Source organism: Peromyscus leucopus, chromosome 8a (genome assembly GCF_004664715.2).
Source record: "Peromyscus leucopus breed LL Stock chromosome 8a, UCI_PerLeu_2.1, whole genome shotgun sequence".
In the NCBI taxonomy this organism is placed as follows: domain Eukaryota; kingdom Metazoa; phylum Chordata; class Mammalia; order Rodentia; family Cricetidae; genus Peromyscus; species Peromyscus leucopus.
Genome location: NC_051085.1, coordinates 16,824,145 through 16,843,499, shown reverse-complemented (window position 1 = coordinate 16,843,499; position 19,355 = coordinate 16,824,145). Strand labels below are relative to the sequence as shown.

General features: G+C 40.7%; 1 protein-coding gene across 1 annotated transcript in view; it reads left to right on the top strand.

The window, feature by feature from the left end:
* Mcm9 (minichromosome maintenance 9 homologous recombination repair factor) overlaps window positions 1-19,355 on the top strand; it is a 72,280-nt gene that overhangs the window by 46,273 nt on the left and 6,652 nt on the right. Inside the window, 2 exon segments of the mRNA XM_028868378.2 lie at window positions 11,965-12,167; window positions 12,948-13,151. Of these exon segments, the coding sequence (XP_028724211.1) occupies window positions 11,965-12,167; window positions 12,948-13,151 (407 nt within the window).

Here is a 19,355-nt window from a genome sequence, read left to right as displayed (position 1 = left end):
TACAGTGAAGATACTTACACACCCATATTTATTGCTATACTGCTCACAGTCTTTGGAAATGAAAGCCCATCAACAGATGAATGAATGAAGAAAATGTGCTGCCATATACACAATGGAATTTTATTTAGCCATCCATAATTTAAAAAAATGAATTATGACATCTACAGGAAAATGACTAGAACTGTAAATTGTTGTGTTAAGCAAAATAAGCCAGACTCAAAGTCCAGTACCACATGCTTTCACTTACGTGGGAAGGGAGGAAGAAATCTTACCAGAGTAGGAAGGGAAAAGCTGAGAAATGGAAACCATGGGACATGACAGCAGAGAGGACTATTGGAAAGAAGGAAGTAGACAGCAGAGGGACATGGCAGGGTGATGAGGGAAGGAGACATTTAGTGTAACTGATAGATATGGTTGAAAATAAAGAACCCAATGACTTTGTATGTCAACGTAGAACTAATTTTAAAAGAAATTTATGTAAATGAAATAAATATGCTAGACCAATTTGATACCCACATGCAAAAAAGCATTTGTACAAACACGGTTTATAGCAGTTTATATAAACATGATTCCATCCATATATGAAATTCTAGAAAAGGCAAAGTTGAGGAGAGAGCAGGTCAATGTTTGCTGGGGGTTAGGGAAGAGAAATGACCACAGAAAAACATCTTAAAGGGGTGACATTTTCATATTGTGTAAATTATACCACAGTAACCCTTATTTCTAAAAACATGGAAACTCAAGAATTTGCCCCCAAATCACTCTGTCAGGTTGCTGCTGAGGTTTCTGAACACTTCCTCTTCCTGATTGGTGTCCGTGTGTGAACAGAGTTCACAGCTTCTCTAGTAAACCTACCTAGAAAAGTACCACATAAGAAGAGATTGAAGGAGGTAGAAGGAAGTAACGCGATCTGAGACACTGGGAGACTTACCCACAGTTGCCCTGTTGTAACTGAAATAACGTCTCTGAAGGAAATACTTTGAAGGCTAATTTTCAGATTGGATTTCCTTGTCTGGGGAGAAGAAGAGGACTCCCCTTAGAGTATTAGAAACTTTCGCTGCTACTTCTGGGCAGTTTTTCATTGTTTCTCCTGTAAACTAGAACAGATATCTAACATGCATTACTCAGTTTGCCTAAGCAGCAGCTTGAACATTCTGTTTTAATCAATTGTTCACTGGGGCTACTGCGTAGATCACCACACCCTGGGCACAGTGAAGATGGTCATTACAAAAACATTTATTTGTATTATGGTTTAAGGTAAAATCCCCCATGTGTTTCTGACCTGTCTTGACTTCTGTCCGGTGTTAATACTTCCTTGAATGGAGGCACTCACCACAATTAGTATTTTAGCCTTCTGGTCTTTTTACATTTTCTAAAGAATTTTTACTTTTACAAAGCAAGTTAGCATATCTGTTTTGTTTAAAGAGTATTGTAGGGATCGGAGCAATGGCTCAGTGGTTAAGAACATCCGCTGCTCTTCCAGAGGACCTAGGTTTGATTTCCAGCATCCATGTGGTGGCTCACAACTGTCTGTAACTCCAGTCCCAGGGGATCCAAAGTCCTTTTCTGGCCTTCAAGGCATCAGGCACGCAGGTGGTGCAAGGTTGAACATGCAGGCAAAACACCTGTATACATAAAATAATAATGTAAACATTCACAGATTGATGGAGTTTACTATAGTCAAGGAGTAATAGTTCAAGGATCACTGTTCTCTAGTTATTACAGCTACATTGGGTCTTATTCACTCCTCTTGTGTTGATATTGTTTGCGCTCTCCCCCCCCCATAACTATACTTGGATTCATAAATGGGGGGGGGCTACCCATTTCTCTGTGGGAGGCCCAATCCCACTTTTTCCCCAGGGTACTCTTGAGGAGGAAGGAGGGAGAAATATATAGATAGAAGGATAGAGGGGAGAGAGACAGATAGAAACACAGGATAGCCTCGGGAGGACCTGGATCATTATCCACCGGTCCCTTCTGTTTATGCTAAAGGGCTTTTTCTAAGAATGCCAAGGAGTGGAGCAAAAGACCTCCCCCTAGCACAGCCAAGTGCAGACCCTTCCAATCACCTGGTAACCACACACGTGGTCAAACAATCCCCTAATGCAGCTCTGCTGGGTAAAAGCAAGCTCCAATTTCACTAAGAAACCTTGTGGGCCTCCACACATAAAGACATTTATACTATTTTACTGTTAGCATGTATTTTCAAAGACTCAATTCCTATCATTGCCTAGTATACAATTATGTGTTTTGTATATTTGATTTCTCTATATTGAAAAGGATTCTTTTTCTTTATTGATTTAGTGAAGATAATTGTAATCAAATTATGATAGCAAAGCTGGAATTACTGTGTTCTCTGAATTTAGTAACTTTTCCAGTCTATTTTCTGGGATGGAAGGATCCACATGTTAACATGCATCCAAGAGGTAACTGATTTTGATTCTGAGCATTGTGTTTATAGTGCATGATGACCTGGAATTCTCAGCTGGGCTTAATGTTTCTCATACCTCAAATTTTAAATTTCATTGAAAAAACAGAACAGTCATTACAGTAAGGGTTTAATCGCTTCACATTTTCCTTACAAAGGAATGGCTTGAAATTAAAACTCCCAAGCAGAACAGATGCTTCCAAGAGGCCAAACACCTTTCCTCCCATGTGATTTTTTTTCTTTAGTGATTTTCTGCAAAATCACTTCCTCTCTCATCACTCAGAAGCAAACAGTATTCAACACAGACAACAGCAGTGGGTAACCTTATTTAAAATAAAGCACACCTGAATTGTAGATACAGTATAGAAAGTCACAATGGTTATTGTAGAGAGTAAAATTTCCTATCTCAAAGTCAGCTGGCATCAATGGTAACCTAATGGATTTTTGACCTTGTGGGACAGGCCTGTCTGTCTTTAGTCTCTGTAAATAAATGCCACGGCCCTTACTTCCACGATCTTCTTTTGTTGTTTTTTTATTCTTTTTTTTTTTTTTCAAGATAGTTTTCTGTGTAGCCCTGGCTGTCCTGGAACTTGCTCCATAAACCAGGCTGGACTCGAGAACTCAGAGATCCACCTGCCTCTGCCTCCCGAGTGCTGGGGTTAAAGGTGTGCACCACTACTGTCGGCTGTTGTTATTTTTTTTAACATTTTGTGAATAATAGAATTATGACATTTCCCTCTCCCCTTTCTTTCCTGCAAACCCACTCATGTACGCCCACACTCCTGTTCTCTCCCAAATGCATGTCCTCATTTTTTTCATTAATTGTTGTTATACACACACACACATACCACCACCACACACCACACACACACACACACACACACACACACACACACACACCTAAATACATACATACAGTCTGCTTAATCTGTATGTTATTTCTGTGTATATGTTTTCAGGGCTGACTATTTGATATTAGATAACTAATCGTGTGCTGTTCCCTGGAGAAAAACTTACCTCCTGCTCTCAGCACTCCCTGATCGCCGACAGTGCTTTGTTGAGGGTTGAGGCCTCCTGAGCGTTTCCCTTTCCACGTTAGCAAGTCTGTTGATGCCATCCTTGTTCCTGTCATGTTTAGGCAGCCATGTTGGTGTAGCTGTTTCTGACACCAAGTTCTGCTGAACTTGAAGTATGCATGTGTCTACTTTCTGGCTCAGGGCCTGCCATACGGTCAATGGATAGAAGCAACAGCCACTGGGGTATCCTGTTTTATTCCTAAATATGACTACATACACGCAACACAAAACTTACCGTCTCAACCATCTTTAGGTGTATAGCTTATTCATGCTACGTGCCCTCCCATACTTAGACACTACTTTGACATCTAGCCAATATGCTCTTGTTCTAGAAGGGAGGCTACTTAAGGACTCTTCAAAATTATTTTAAGTGTATATGTGAAGGTGTTTACAGTATTCTCCATATTTCTGCACTCAGTTGAGTCTCCAAAATACCTTCATAGTAATTGCATCAACACCATTATACTAATACATGAAGAAAAATTATATTCAGGCTTTCTTTTAAGTACTTTTATACTTCAGATCGATTCTGCCCAGGGTATATATTGGTAGAGTTTGTATAGGCAGTGTGTCAGTTGCTGAGAAAATCCATTTACGGACTCACTTTGTCTAGAGGCTTCAGCTGTTTCTGGCCAGGTCAGCTGGCTCCACTGTTTCTGTGCCTGTGGTGGGACAGAACAGCCAGGCAAATGGTGGGGCAGAGCAGAGCTGGTAACCTCCTGGCACTCCACAGGCTCATAGTCACGCCTGAGGTTTCTACTCCAGTGTGGGCTATGGAGTTAGGTTAGCTGCTTTCCATTGTCTTTTGTTGTTGTTTTGGGGTTTTTGGTTTTTCGAGACAGGGTTTCTCTTTGTACCCCTGGCTGTCTTAGAACTCACTCTGTAGACCAGGCTGGCCTCAAAGTCAGAGATCTGCCTGCCTCTCCCTCCTGAATGCTAGGATTAATGGTGTGTTTGCATGTGCGTTGAAGTTCATAATATTTTATCTTTCTTAGTTTTAGTTTTAATTTTAGGGGTTTTGTTTCATAGATTTATTCTCCTTGATTATCTGTAATGTGTTTGGAGAATAATGTTGAAGCTTTGATACAAAAAGTTGTTATTATTCCATGGGAACATAGAAATCCAATGCTTTATTTTTTTGTAATTATTGTTTTTGTTGTTTGTCTTATATTATCAACTTTTGTTAAGTATTTTAACATATCATCCCTGCTTTTTCTGAACTATAGTCATAAAATAATTAGAAATAATTGAATAATTACTTTGAAGAGCTCAAATATAGAAACACCATTAGACTTGTTCCAGCCTCACACCCGTGCATGCAACTTTAATTAAACCTGGTGACTCATAAAAAGTAAAAATAAATTTTAAAAGATGTGAAAGTAGAACACCTTTTTGGAAACAAGTTTAGAGGGCGTGTGAGGGGTAAGAAGCAGTAATGAATGAAATTGATCAAAAAACATTATATGTATGGAATTATTAAAGAATTACAATTTTTTAAAATCTAAAACTTTCAGGTTATAAAAGACTGTGTATCCTTTAGTATCAAAGGCTAGGAAATTTAGAGGATATTTACAAACAGTACAGAAAAGACTTTCCAGTGGCTACAGCTGCCTGGAATGTTGGGTAGGTTGACTATAGGATTATGAAAGTCTTCAAGTTTAAAGAAGAAAAATATATGTAAGAAATTCAAGTATTTCCGGTCGGTGGTGGCGCACGCCTTTAATCCCAGAACTCGGGAGGCAGAGCCAGATGGATCTCTGTGAGTTCGAGGCCAGCCTGGGCTTCAGAGTGAGTTCCAGGAAAGGCGCAAAGCTACTCAGAGAAACCCTGTCTCGAAAAACAAACAAACAAACAAAAAAAGAAATTCAAGTATCTAATGAGATCACTTAGAACATAACCTTTAATGTACCGCCTATGAGGCATAATAAATTATGAACTAACCTACAGATTGAACTGTAGCTTATTCAGCTATTGGCTGGTTTTCTGTAGAATATAGACATAAAATGTGGTTTTACATATATGTAGAACATGATGTATTCTAGACAGAGCAAGTTCAGAAGCCAACATCAAATGCTCCCACTTTTAGTGATCACAAGAATGCAGTGGACATATTCAGAATTACTGTAACAATGGAGTAGAGAGTCCAGAGCTAGCCTGGCTGTATGAGGTGCCAGCTCCATGGTTTGCTATTTGGACATGTATCTTATTGGGCTTCTGTTGCGGTGATAAACACTATGAACAAAAGCAAGTTGTGGAGAAAGGGGTTATGTCAGCTTATAGTTGTAATCCGGTTAGCATAGAGGAGGGTCAGGGCAGGAATTCGAAGCAGGAACTGAAGCAGGGGCCATGGAGGAGTGCTGCTTTCTGCCTTGTTCTGCATGGCTTGCTCAGGCTGCTTTCTTATACACCCCAGGACCACCTGCCCAGGAAGGAGTGTTACCACCCACACTGGGCTGGGCCCTCCCACATCAATCATTAATCAAGAAAATCCCCTGCAGACATCCCAGTAGGCCAATCTACCTAATTGAGGGGAATTGAGGTTCCTTCTCAAATGACTCTAGCTTGTGTCAAGTTGAGAGAAAACCTAACTGTGAACACATACTACTGGACTTTTCTAATAGTGTACTGCCATTCTGTACCATGATTTGGGGTGGGATTTTGTTAAAGTAGATGTGAAATAGCAGCTGTATACCTCATTATTCACTATAGTCCCCAAAGTTTATTCATCCCCAGTTGACTCTCTCATTATCCTTAGTAGTGGAGCTTTCCTTCCTGGAACCACTGGATACCTTCAAGAGAGGTCCAGTTAGATACTGTCATTCTTAGTAAAAGGTGTATATCAGAACAGCCCCAGGGCCCCTAAGCAGCTTATGAGTTGGCATATCTTGGTCTGGTAGCAGTCTCTGATCGGTCGGCTCTTCCTCCAAAGCAGTCAACACAGAAGAGACTGGTGGTATGTGCTTGGTGAGTGGTCCAGCATGGGGCCTGTCCAGAAGGGTATTGAGGACAAAAGGTCACTTAAGGAATATACCAAGAATGGGTCATGAGGCAAGTTCTAGAAAATAGTAGCTGAGGTATGCAGACAAAATGGCCTGATGAGTTCTTCTTCACGGGACTTCAAAGGTTCTAAGGACATAGTTATGTGTGGCTAGTGCTTGCTGTCTAGACTCTCGGTTCAGCCTGCAGTAGGTTCTACAACTTCTCCAAAGATTATGAGTACTTCCCGATTGTGATCATACTATTCATGCCTTGATTCGTTGTAGTTTGTGCTTTCTTTGCGACAGTAGCACAGCAAGGTGCTTTTGAGTTAGCAGCTACGTGTGGCCCAGTCACTAGTGTTTTTCTGTCATCGATGTCGTGGTGAGAGCCCGGGAGGCACTCCTCAAATGCCACTGTAACTCACTTGTTCATTTTCATACTACTCATTCTGCATCACTGAATTATTTAAGGAAGTTGGATTTGTTCCAACAGTAGCTCATCTAGTATTTTTGGTTAACAGCTTTTAGAGTCTTAAATTCATTGCCTCTAACTAGAACCCTGCTAACCGTCCTGATGCAAAATGGCAAGGAAATGCCAAATGCAAAACTCTTTAGAAAAAAATTCTAAAGATCTATGGCATGACACAATAATTAATTAGCAACAGATAAGGTTAAGTGTGAAAAGGAATAATCACAAATTCTACTAAAAATTAAAGGTACAAACAACTACTTTGAATTTCATTCTTAGGAAAACACTTACCTTGTGTGATCCCATAGTACCCTATGGGTCTTTCAGCTACAACCATCATTTATATATTCTGGCCCTGTCTCTGGAACCATCACAGATTTTACCTTAAGATGGTCAATACCTTTCTTACAGCATCATTTTCTAGAACTCGTAAAGAATCTGTTTGCTTTCTCTCTCCCTTTCTCATCTCTCAAGTCACTTTAAGCTGTTAATTCGGAAAGGACTTTGATTTGGATCGTGATCTCCCTTAATGATGTTAGTGTAGACCTCTCTGAATCAATCTATCCTGCCTACTAAGACTATAGGGAATTTCTCTCAGATTTTTTTTTAATATATCACTTTGTACATACTAAAGAGTAATAATTCTTTTCAAAAAAAGAACTATAGACTTAGTTGTTCTATATTTCTATGCTTATTACCCAAGTTACCTTTTGCATTCAGGTTAAACATTATACACTCTTTTCACACGATGGGCACATAAGACATAGGATAGCTCATACATTTCCCATTATAATTGGGAATTGTTACAAAAGTGGGAAGGAACCAGGTGATTTCTGCAATGTAAAGGCTTATTAAAATGAGAATATAAACAGATAAAAATACCCAGGAAGTCTAGAGTTCACAAAAATGTAAATCATGTTGGTAACCAAAGAGAACCTTCTCAGTAGATGTTGAGGAAGACCAACCATTCATTCCTTGCTCATGTTGCTTAAACCTGCAACCTTTGGGTAAGGCAGTGCCATCTGGCCACATTACCCAGACTAACCTCAGGCTCTTGAAAGTAGGGCTCCTCCTGCTTCAGATTCTGAAGTAGCTGGGACAAGCACAGCATTGCTTGTAACACTGGAATACTTTGCATGTGTGTACATATGGTGTTGCAAGCATGCATGTGTCTTAATACCATCAATGTGTTTTTTATTTTGTGTAGTTTGATGGGATTTTTGGGAATCCTGCTTTGTGCTTTGCAGCTGTGGTTTTTCACTGGGGTTCTCTTAATAAAGGAATGTGAGACAGTCTAGAAATCTATATGTGAAGATTGCATCTCAAACTGGTTTTTTGAACTGATGCTTTTGCTGTTGTGGTTGCCATGCTGAAAGGGTCTGGACATACTAGAAAGGACTTTACTCTCTTTTAGTCAGAGTGAACTGACTTCTCCAGGAAACAGTAGTTAGCACACTAAAGAGTTATTTTTTGCTTACGTCAAACACTAATCCCTCATAACCTCGTCTTAACCTGAAACCTCCCAAGGGTCCCATCCCCCGTTGACATCATGCCCGATATTAGGAAATTAATATGTGACTCCATTCTCTCACTCCTGTGTTTCGAGGGTGTAAAATGCAAAACAAAACCTACTGACTTGTCTTACGGATATGATTCATTGTTAAATACAGTCATGATGTTATGCAGTCATCTCTTAACTCTTTGTCTTACGGACTGAAATCAGAACTCATTGACTTCATTTTGCTTCCTGCTAAATTCTACATTTGGTGTCTATGAGCTTGTTTACTCTCGATACTTCCTATAAATAGTCCTATCATTTTACTTCCCAGTGATGCCCTTGAGTCTGTCGGTATTGTAGCATGTGTCGGAGCTCCTTAAGGTTGAGTATCTGTTCTTTCTTCTGTGTATACTTGGGTTGTTTCTGTCTCTCAGCAGTTGTGTCCTGGCTACCAGAGAAGTAGGGTGGCATCAGCTGCTTGACTCTGGCTATCTTCACGTCATTTAAATAGAAGATTTCACAGTCTAAATCACTTTATACCGTTCAGGCAGTTGGCTGGATCTCTGTGCTTCAAAAGCTTCTCAGTCTTGCCTTCTGTCTGGGCTTTGGCATAAGTCTTCTAAACCTCAGTTTCTAAGCTGCCGCTATTGTTGTTCATTTCTCCTGGAAATCTGCTCAGTTCTTTCTTAGGGTCATCTCTTTCCTGTGAAAGGAAGTTTGTCTTGTTTGTGTCACTGTCTAACGCAGGGTGAAGGAGATGGCCCTGTTTGACCCAGCCCCTCAGCACAGTCTCCTTCCCACTGTGACTCTGACTCCGGGCTTTGTCCTTCCTAGTTAACAAAGAAAACCTAGGAGGATTGTGCAGGAAGGCCATTAGAAGCTAGAGCATACACCTAGAAGTGGTACATGCTCTGTGTTTGTTTTATTGGTATTCTAGCAGACTTGGTATTATATATAGCCCTTCTCAACTGTGAAAGGAGATGGAAAATACAGTCTTACTTCATTGCCAAGGGAAAGAAAACAAGATGTGGTGAGGATACAGGAATCACTCCATGGCTGGAGCTAATTTGGAAGAAGCAATATACGATAGTTATGAAGGCCATGAGTAAACATGGGGATTAATCTAGAAAGAGGTGTAGGGAAAGTGATGGGAGGCCATCACACACACACATTTCTTGAAGACCTGTGACAATAACATGTACAGTCTGCTCATGATTTGTAGAATATGTATTACTCTGTATGTAGGAAAATTAAACATATGGATGAAATAAGTGGAAAAGTAACTTTCTCGGAATCTGCAATGTTTTCTGTCCTTAAAGCTATTGCAGAAAAATGTGTATATCAGCGTCATGTTTCAAGACTGTGCAAGCTATGCATATAAAATAAATTGAGTTTTATAAATATTAAGCCAAGTGAAGCTTAATTGTTACTTTTTAAATAATGTCCATTTATTGAGCAGTGCCAGAGAATGTACGGACGATAGTACCAAATCAGTCCCTTGAGGGACATCAAATGTAGTACAGAAAATAGGACAAGTAAGGAGATACCTGAATGTGTCAGGCAGATCAGGACCACAGCAGTGGCATGTCTGAAATGAGTTGACTCACAAGGACACCGTCCAGAAACAAAAGAGCCCTGAGCTTTGGCACTCAGCAGATCTTGGTTTGAGTCTTAGAACAGCTGCTCTCGGGCAACTTCCAGAAGTTTGTGTCTCTGAACTCTGCTCTCTTTATTTCCAGGCTAATACTAACAGCTAACATCCCAGGCTTGTGATGATTAGAGAGGGTGCATAAAGTGTTGAATATTATAAATAGTGGTATTTTTATTACTATCACCGAAGAAGGTAGAGTTCTTCTAGGATGGCAGTGAACAAATGTAGCTCTCATCTTTGCTGTCATAGGGCTGTGACTTGTGAAAGGCAGGTATCCCACTCTAAAAATGGTCACAAGTGCAGAACACACACACACAGAGATACGCTTTTGCTCTTAGTAAATGTGGCACATTTTTGAGGATTAATTAGCTTCAAAGTGATACATAAATTAAGCTTCATCCATTCCTGTCACTCCACTGCTTTCCTTAGGACTGTGTGCCTTTTACTAGACCATGCATTATGCTGGCACCCCACCCATCTCTGTGCAGCCCTTTCCTGTCCAATCTACCCACCGAGTCCTTTCATAATTGCTCCTCAAAACTCCACGTCAGACTGCTTTTAGACCTCTTCCTGAGTTCTTTTTCCTCCTGCCCTCTTCTTCTTTCTTATCTAGAATAATGAAAGAAAGCCAAGCAAGGTAGTTCGTGTCTGTGGTCCCAGCACTACAGAAGCTAAAGCCAGAAGATCCTGAGCTTGAGTCTGGGCCTGGCGTGGGTTGCACAGTAACTTCAAGGTGGTGGGAGGTGGGTAGCTCCTGGTGTCAACTTCACCACATCTGGAATTAATTAAAACCCAAGTAGCTGGGCACACCTGTGAGGGATTTTTCTCCATTAAATCATTTAAAGTGGGAAGACCAACTTTTAATCTGTATCTTATGAGGTGGACGGTCCACCTTTATTCTGGGCCACACCTTCTGGTGGCAGCCTATAGAAAGGATGTGGGAGAAGGGAGCTCTTTGCTCTTTGCCTGCTGGCTCTCACTCTCAGTTCACTGGCGTTAGAACTGACTTCTTTGGGTTTCTGGTGTATAACAAAGAGCAGCTGAGACATCCAGCCTTGTGCACTGGACCACTACTGAATTCTTGGACTTTCTATTGGTAGACAGCCATTGTTGAACTAGCAGGACCACAGCCTATAAGTCACTCTAATAAATTATATATGTATATATTATATACATTCTATCAGTTCATTCCTCTAGAGAACTTTAATACAGATTTATTGATGGATGATTGATTGATAGATGGATGATAGATAGATAGATAGATAGATAGATAGATAGATAGATAAGAAGTCAAAACAATATGAACAAATACATAGGAAGTTTGTGCTTCAACCATTTCCCAGTATCATCCTCTCCTTCTACCCTCCAAAGCACATAGAGCCTTCCAATTAATAGTGTCCAGATGACTTGAAGGATCTGTTCAAAAGCTGCTTCCTCTCATTTTTCTGGTCATCTTTTTCGTCTAGAAAGGCACATACATGCTGCCTTATTTTCCCTGTAACTTTAACCATAGAGAACTTCCCTTATGCTTCCTGGAGTTGGATAATAGCCAGGAGACTCCGGTCTCCTTGAGCATCGTGGCCGGGCTTGGTTTAATTTCGCACACCTCCTAGTACTTAACATAGAGGGCTCTGCTTATCATAGGAGCACAGGACGTGTTTATGGGACAATTCTCCTCAAGGTACTCATTCCAGTTTATTTTGTTTGAACTTGGTGTTTGAGATGTCTTCTTCTGTCTCTCCATTTTCTTTCACAGAAGTTTCTCTAGCTTTTCAGCATACACGCACAGCCCAATTTTATAACAAGTGTTATCCTGCCTCTTGTTAGACTCTCAGTTAATGAACTCTTCCCTTTATCTTGGTAGCCTCGTTTGTAAGCTGAACACAAGGACCACCATCCTGGCAGCAACTAACCCCAAAGGCCAGTACGACCCCCAGGAGTCCGTGTCTGTGAACATTGCCCTCGGGAGCCCACTCTTAAGTCGATTTGACCTCATCCTGGTTTTGCTCGACACTAGGAATGAAGACTGGGATCGTATAATTTCTTCCTTCATCTTAGAAAATAAAGGTAGGTGAAGAGAAATGAAAGATGAGACCTAACCAAAGGACATTCCCTTAAATTAAATACTCAAGATGTCTGTGTTGACAGTAGTTGGTGGGCTTCAGAACCATGAACAGATGGGAAAGTGGCTTTCTCCACCTCTGTCATGAGAGCGCAGTTGTGCTATCTGTGCCTATAGGTAGGTGGGTAATGGGTGGAGAGAGAGGGAGTGGGAGATCCTTTATCATAAGAGCCATCCTTGTGGTGAAAAAAACTAATACTCTTGCACACAAAGAAAACTGGAGAGAATTATGAAATGGAAATCAATAAATGTTAGTTTTCCTTAAGTTAGACCTATTCAAGTTCTTATTACTGTAAATGAGACCAGAGTTATTCTAAACAATTTTCACTCTGGGGTAAGTTTCTTTTTAATTGATCTTACATCATAAGATAGTTTATTCTGGAACTGCATGCTACAAGAATAGGTCTGGATTTCAGTGGACATGAAACCTGAAGTTTACCTTTTTTAAATGTGTATAGGAGCCGGGTGCGATGGTGTGCACCTTAATCCCAACACTTGAGAGGCAGGCAGATCTCTGTGAGTTCTAGGTCATCCTGGTCTACATAGTGAGTTTCAGGACAGCCAGGGATATCTATACAGAGAGATTCTGTCTCAAAAAAAAATAAAAAATAAAAATAAATGAATAAATATTAAAATGCGTGTAGGAACGTTCTCAAATTCCTCAAAATATGATGTTTTCCAGGTGTTTTTAGTTTACTGATCCAATGTCTGGTGTACATACACAGGTTATCCAAGCAAATCAAAGAATCTGTGGAGCATGGAGAAGATGAAAACATACTTCTGCCTCATTAGGAATCTCCAGCCCACACTGTCTGATGTGAGCAATCAAGTACTCCTCCGGTACTATCAAAAGCAAAGACAGAGTGATTCCCGCAATGCAGCCCGGACCACCATCCGCCTATTGGAAAGCTTGATCCGATTAGCAGAAGGTTCATTTCATTTTACAGATATTTTTATTGAGTGCCTAGTTTGTACAAGGCATGCACCATGCATTCAAAGATGATAAGAGTAATCCCTGCTCAAAGATACTCATATGTCACTTAAAGGCTGAGAGAGTGTCAGGAGATGGGATAACTTAGCTGATGAAGATTCTTGCCCCAAGCCTGATGACTCATGTTCAATCCCTTCATGGCACATGGTGGAAAGAAAGAATTGACTCCCACGAGTTGTCCTCTGCCCTCCATACACACACATGCAAACATACAAGTTAATAAACGTAATTATAAAAATTAAAAATAAGAGCTGTAGAGATGGCTCAGCATTTAAGAGGACTTCCTCCTCCACCAGAGTTTCCAAGCTAGGTTCTCAGCACCCATGTCAGGATAACTCCAGCTCCTGGGGATCCAATGCTTTCTACTGGCTTCTGTGGTCACCAACATACCTGTAGTCCACATGTACATGAGTGTACATACACACACACCCACATACACACACACAAACACACACACACACACTTTTAAAATAACAAAAATTTTTAAAAAATGTATACATTAAAAGTGAAAGCTCTGAGCCCCAGACCACCATGCTCCTGAGAATAGATTGTGATTATAGAGTGAGTCTTTGTGCCATTTCTGGACCTTTCACAACTTAAGCTATTATTCGTTTAGAAAGCCTTGCTTGTGATGCTGTTTCTCAGGGGCAGACCCCCAGCATTTTAAATAGCATAGTTTCGTGTTCATTTGGAATTGTTTCCTATGCAGTGTTTCCCATTCCTATCCAGTAATTGCCACTTGGGACTCATGTCTATTCTTTTTTTAAATAGAAAATATTTTTTCATACACTATATTCTGAACACAGTTTCTTCTCCCTCATCTCCTCCCAGAGCCTTCTCAGCTCTGCACCTGTCCAACTCCATGCCTTCTTTCTCTCTCTCCCTCTCAAACAAACAAAAATGCAATCAAACAAGAATAAAGCAACAAAAAAGAAAAGGCATAAGAAACATATACACATAGAGAAACAATACACAGATACATAAAAACACAAAAGCAGAAATATATAAACAAAAGGTCAGTAAGATAAAAAATGCCCAAACAAAGCATTGTAAGACAAAACATATCCATTCACACTATTGAGTTTCTTTTGTGTTAGCTATTATTCACTACTAGACATGGAGTCTGCCCTTAATCATGTTTACCCAGTAAGACTCCGTTGGAGAAAACGGATTTTTCCTTTGCTAGTGGTTATCAATTGGAGATAGCATCTGTGTTAGGGATGGGAGCTTGTGTCTACTTCCTCTCTCAGAATTGGGACACCATCTAGCTTGGACATGTACAGGTCCTGTGCTTGCTGTCACAGCCTCTGTGAGGTCATATGCCTGCCAGTCCTGTTGTGTCTAGAAGACACTGTTTCCTTGGTGTCTTCCACCCCCCACCTGCTCTTTATCATCCTTCCACCTCCTCTTTCCCATAGTTCCTTGAGCCCTAAAGGGAGGAGTTTGATAAAGACATTCCATTGAAGACGAGATGTTTCAAAGTCTCTCACTCTCTACCTATTTTCCAGTTGTGGGTCTCTATATTTGTTCCCGTCTACTACAGTAGAAGCTTCTTTGATGATGGCTGAGCAAGTCACTGATCAATGAGTATAGTAGAATTCATTAGGAGTCGTTATATTGCTGTGTTTAATGACAGAGCAATATTATTTGGTTTTCCCCTAGGCCCATGGCTTCTCAAGTCACCTGAGGGATGTCAGGCATGAGTTCTGTCTCATGGAGCAGGCTTTAAAAGCAGTCAGATACTGGTTGGTCACTCTCAACTTTGTGCCACGATTGTAACAGTGTATTATTCAGTTAGGTCGCCATGTAGATTGAAGGTTTTGTAGATGGAGTTGTGTTTAGCTTTCTCCTCTGGTAGCATGCAGAGTACCTCCAGTATCACGAACACTCGTCAGTTGGGTTGAGGGCTCTAGTTAGGCAACAGTTGGACTTCTTCATGTTCAATGAGTATACAGGTGTTGTCTTCAGCAATAGGGCCTTGCCATCAGTTTGGGGAGAGTAACCTAGAGCCTTGATGATAGCCTGAGTTGTTTGGGGGTTTCCATAGGGTATCTTTGGCCAACAACTCAATTAGCTGTAGCCCATTCATGGCACTTAAGGTTTCACTTGATGGTGAGAGAAACCTAGTTGGGACCTGTCTCCTCCATTATTTGATGACTCTACGTAGGTTTCTTTCATAGAGGTGTATATTTTAAGAAGCTTCTATTGTAATAACTCTCAGTTTTAGCTGTCCCTCCTTGTATCTGGTGTTCCCTTTCTTACTCCCTTTTCCTTCCCTTTATCCATCTAATCCTCCCATTCCAGTGCCTGTCCATCATTACTGTATATTCTATTTCTTATTCCTTGGGAGATCCTTCCCTTCCTCCTAGCCCCTTACTCTATACCTAACCTCTATGGTTATACCAATTATAGAATGCCTACTAGATGCTTAAAAGTTAACATCACTTATAAGAAAGTACGTACCATATTTGTTCTTTGGGGTCTGAGTTAACTCAGAATGATTTTTTTTTTCTAGCTCCATCTATTTACCTGTGAATTTCATGATTTTTTTAAACAGATGGTTAATCATTGTGTAAATGTGCCATGTTTTCATTATCCATTCATCTGTTGATGGGCATCTAGGCTATTTCCAATTTCTAGCTATTATGAATAGAGCAATAATGAACAGAGACGAGCAAGTATCCAAGTGTTTCCCAGCCATTTGTGTTTCATCTTTTGTCTACTTTCTGTTTAGTTCTGTGCCCCATTTTTAATTGGGTTATTTTCTTCATGTCTAGGGGTTTTTTTTTTGTTGTTGTTGTTATTTTTATAGTTAGATAGTATCCCTCTGTTAGATGTGTAATTGGTAAAGATCTTTTCCCATTGTGTAACATCCCACTTTGTCCAAATGCTGGTGTCCTTTACCATGTAGAAGCTATTCAGTTTCATGAGGTCCCATTTATTAATTGTTGGTCTTAGTGCCTGTGCTATTGAAGTCACCCACTATAACTGTATAAGTATCAATATGTGATTTTAGCTGTAGTAGTATTTCTTTTATGAACTTGGGTGCCCTCATCTTTGGTGCATAAATATCTAGAATTCCAATATTCTCTTGGTGGATTTTCCCTTTGAGAGTTCTTTCCTATCTATTCTTATTACTTTGGGTTTGAATTCTGTTTTGTAGGATAATAAAATGACCACATCAGCTTCCTTCTTGGGTCCATTTGCTCGGGATATCTTTTGCATCCTTTTACCTGAAGTGATATCTATCTTTGATGATAAGGTGTATTTCTTTGATTTCTTTCTAGCAGAAAGGTGCATCCTGTTTTCTGTCTAATCTGTTAGTCTATGTCCTTTTGTTAGGGAATTGAGACCATTAATGTTGAGAGATATCAATGAGTAGCAGTTATTGATTCTTGTCTTTTTGTGATGGTGTGAGTTTTTTTCATCCTCTTTTGATTTGCTGGACTGTGGTTATTTATTCCTTGTGTTTTCTTGGGTGTGATTAACCTCTTCAGATTGAAGTTTTCCTTCTAGTGCCTTCTGGATTTGTAGATAGATGGTGCTTCGATTTGATTTGATCATGGAATGTTTTCCTTTCTCCATCGATTGTGATTGAAAAGTTTGCTGGGTACAGTTGTTTGGTGGTGTCTGTGAACTCTTAGAGTTGGTAACTATCCATCCAGGCCCTTCTGGCTTCTAGGGCCTCCTTTGAAAATGTAGGTGTTATTCTAATGGGTCTGCTGTAGATGTTATTTGGCCCTTGCAGCTTTTACTATCCTTTCTTTGTTTAAAACATTTAGTGTTTTGATTATTATGTGCTATGGGGAATTTCTTTTCTGGTCCTGTCTGTTTTGTATTCTGTATGCTTCTTGACCTCCTTCTTTGTCAAGATTTTCTTCTATAATTTCATTGAAAATACTTTCTGTACCTTTGGCCTGGGTTTTGTCTCCACCTATCTACAAACAATAGAAATTGTTTTGTAGATTTGGTCTTTTCAGTGTCCCACATTTCCTGGGAGTTTTGTACCTGGATTGTTTTAATTTAATTTAATTATTTTTTTAGATTTAACACTTTCTTTGAATGAGGTATCCATTACTTCCACCTTGTCTTCAACAACTGAGATTCTGTCTTCCATGTCTTATATTCTTTTGTTGCGGCTTACCTCCGAGACCTTTGTTTGACTTCCTAAATTTGTCATTTCCAGTTTTATCTCAGTTTGGGGTTTTGTTTTGTTTTTAGTGATTCTATTTCTTGTTTAAATTCTACTTTCACGTCATGAATTGTTTTCATTATATCATTCCATCATTTGTGTTTTCACCGACTTCATTAAGGGATTTGTTTGTATCCTCTTTAAGGTCCTTGAACATACTCACAATAGCTATTTTGAAGTCCTTGTCTTGAGCTTTAACTATATTACATTTCTCAGGACCTACTGTAGTAAGATTACTAGGTTCTAGTGGAGGCATATTGTCTTGGTGATTATTGATTGATTTTTGTGCTGATGTCTAGGCATCCAGGGTTCAGATGATTGTAATACTAGCTGTTGCTATCTACTCTTGTCTTTGATGGATAGCTATTCCTTTCCTTGTTTTCTGTTGGCCTCTCTGCATCTTAGGAAAGTGTGGTGCAGTAGGTTTGGATGGGAGGGAGTGCTTCTGCAGGTCAGTGGGTGGCACAGAGGAATGAGGGGGGCTAGGAGAAAAGGTTGGGAGTAAGTTCAGGAAAGATCTAAGGGGACCCTGTTCACACCTAGAGTTGGGGTCCACAGGGAGTTGGAGATGTTATGGAAAGAAGGGATCCTGCAAGTGTGTTGCAATAAAGTAAAGAATTTTCTGGAGAGACAGGGATACAAAGGTTATGGAGACCTAGGGTCTGAACCTAGAATTGGAATCTCTAGTAAATGAGGGTGAGGGGAAGCCAGTAGAGTTGGAGCCTCCAGTGAAGGGAGTTGAGAGGGAAGGAGGTGAGGGGAAGCCAGTAGAGTTGGAACCTCCAGTGAAGGGAGTTGTGTAGCTAGAGTTTTCCTGCCTTGCCCACAGTTAGGACAAATCTCTGTCACCCGCCAGTCCTATAGCTGCTCAGACCCAACCAAGTAAACACAGAGACTTACATTGCTTACAAACTGTATGGCCGTGGCAGGCTTCTTGCTAACTGCTCTTATAGCTTAAATTAATCCATTTCCATAAATCTATACCTTGCCACATGGCTGGTGGCTTACCGGCGTCTTCACATGCTGCTGGTCATGGCGGCGGCTGGCAGTGTCTCTCTGCCTCAGCCTTCCGCTTCCCAGAATTCTTCTCTCTCCTTGTCCCACCTACTTCCTGCCTGGCCACTGGCCAATCAGTGTTTTATTTATTGACCAATCAGAGCAATTTGACATACAGACCATCCCCCAGCAGAGTTGAGAGGGAAGGAGATGTGTCTGTAAGCAGATTGTTATGTGCTGACAGTGAGAATGGAGGGATTATAATTGATGACAGGAAGAATACTGTGATTTACCTACCCGAGTCCCTGCCAGATGTGGCCACTGGGGGCCTAGGGTAGAAAGTGTTTCTAGGTATTGTGGGCTAACAGGAAGGAATGGGTATGTACTAGAAAGGTGGGGTCTGAGAGGGTCTACAGGAAGGAGGAAGGCTGGGTCCACTCCTAAGTTTGCCAGAGTTCCGTGCAGGTAGGGTGGGAGGACAGGCCCCTGCACACAGTCTCCTCCAGGGCTGGGGAGATTGTAATGGAAGAAGGGCAAGAGGATGAAAATCACCTACATGACTCCCAGCCCGGTGTGGCCACTGGGTTCCCAGGTAGAGAGTATTGCCAGCTATAATATGTAGCTGATGCCAGGGGATGGGGTGAGGGGGAAGCTGAGTCCACAGCAAGGTTCTGGAGTTCCCAGGGGATGGCGGTGGAATGGGAACACAGGCTTTTGCAGCACGTCTGCTACATGGCCGGGGTGAGCCCAGCATCTCATGCCAGTCCTTCTAACCACAGCAGCAAAGCTGCACCCTACCCTACCCCAAAGGCTCAGGGTTACACATACACAAGCCACTAACGTCCATCTCAGATAGCATTTACACTTTACCTATGTTCAAATTAATAACATTCACATGAATTGAATGTATCCTCATGAAATCATGTAAACTTAATAAAAAATGCCATAAAACAA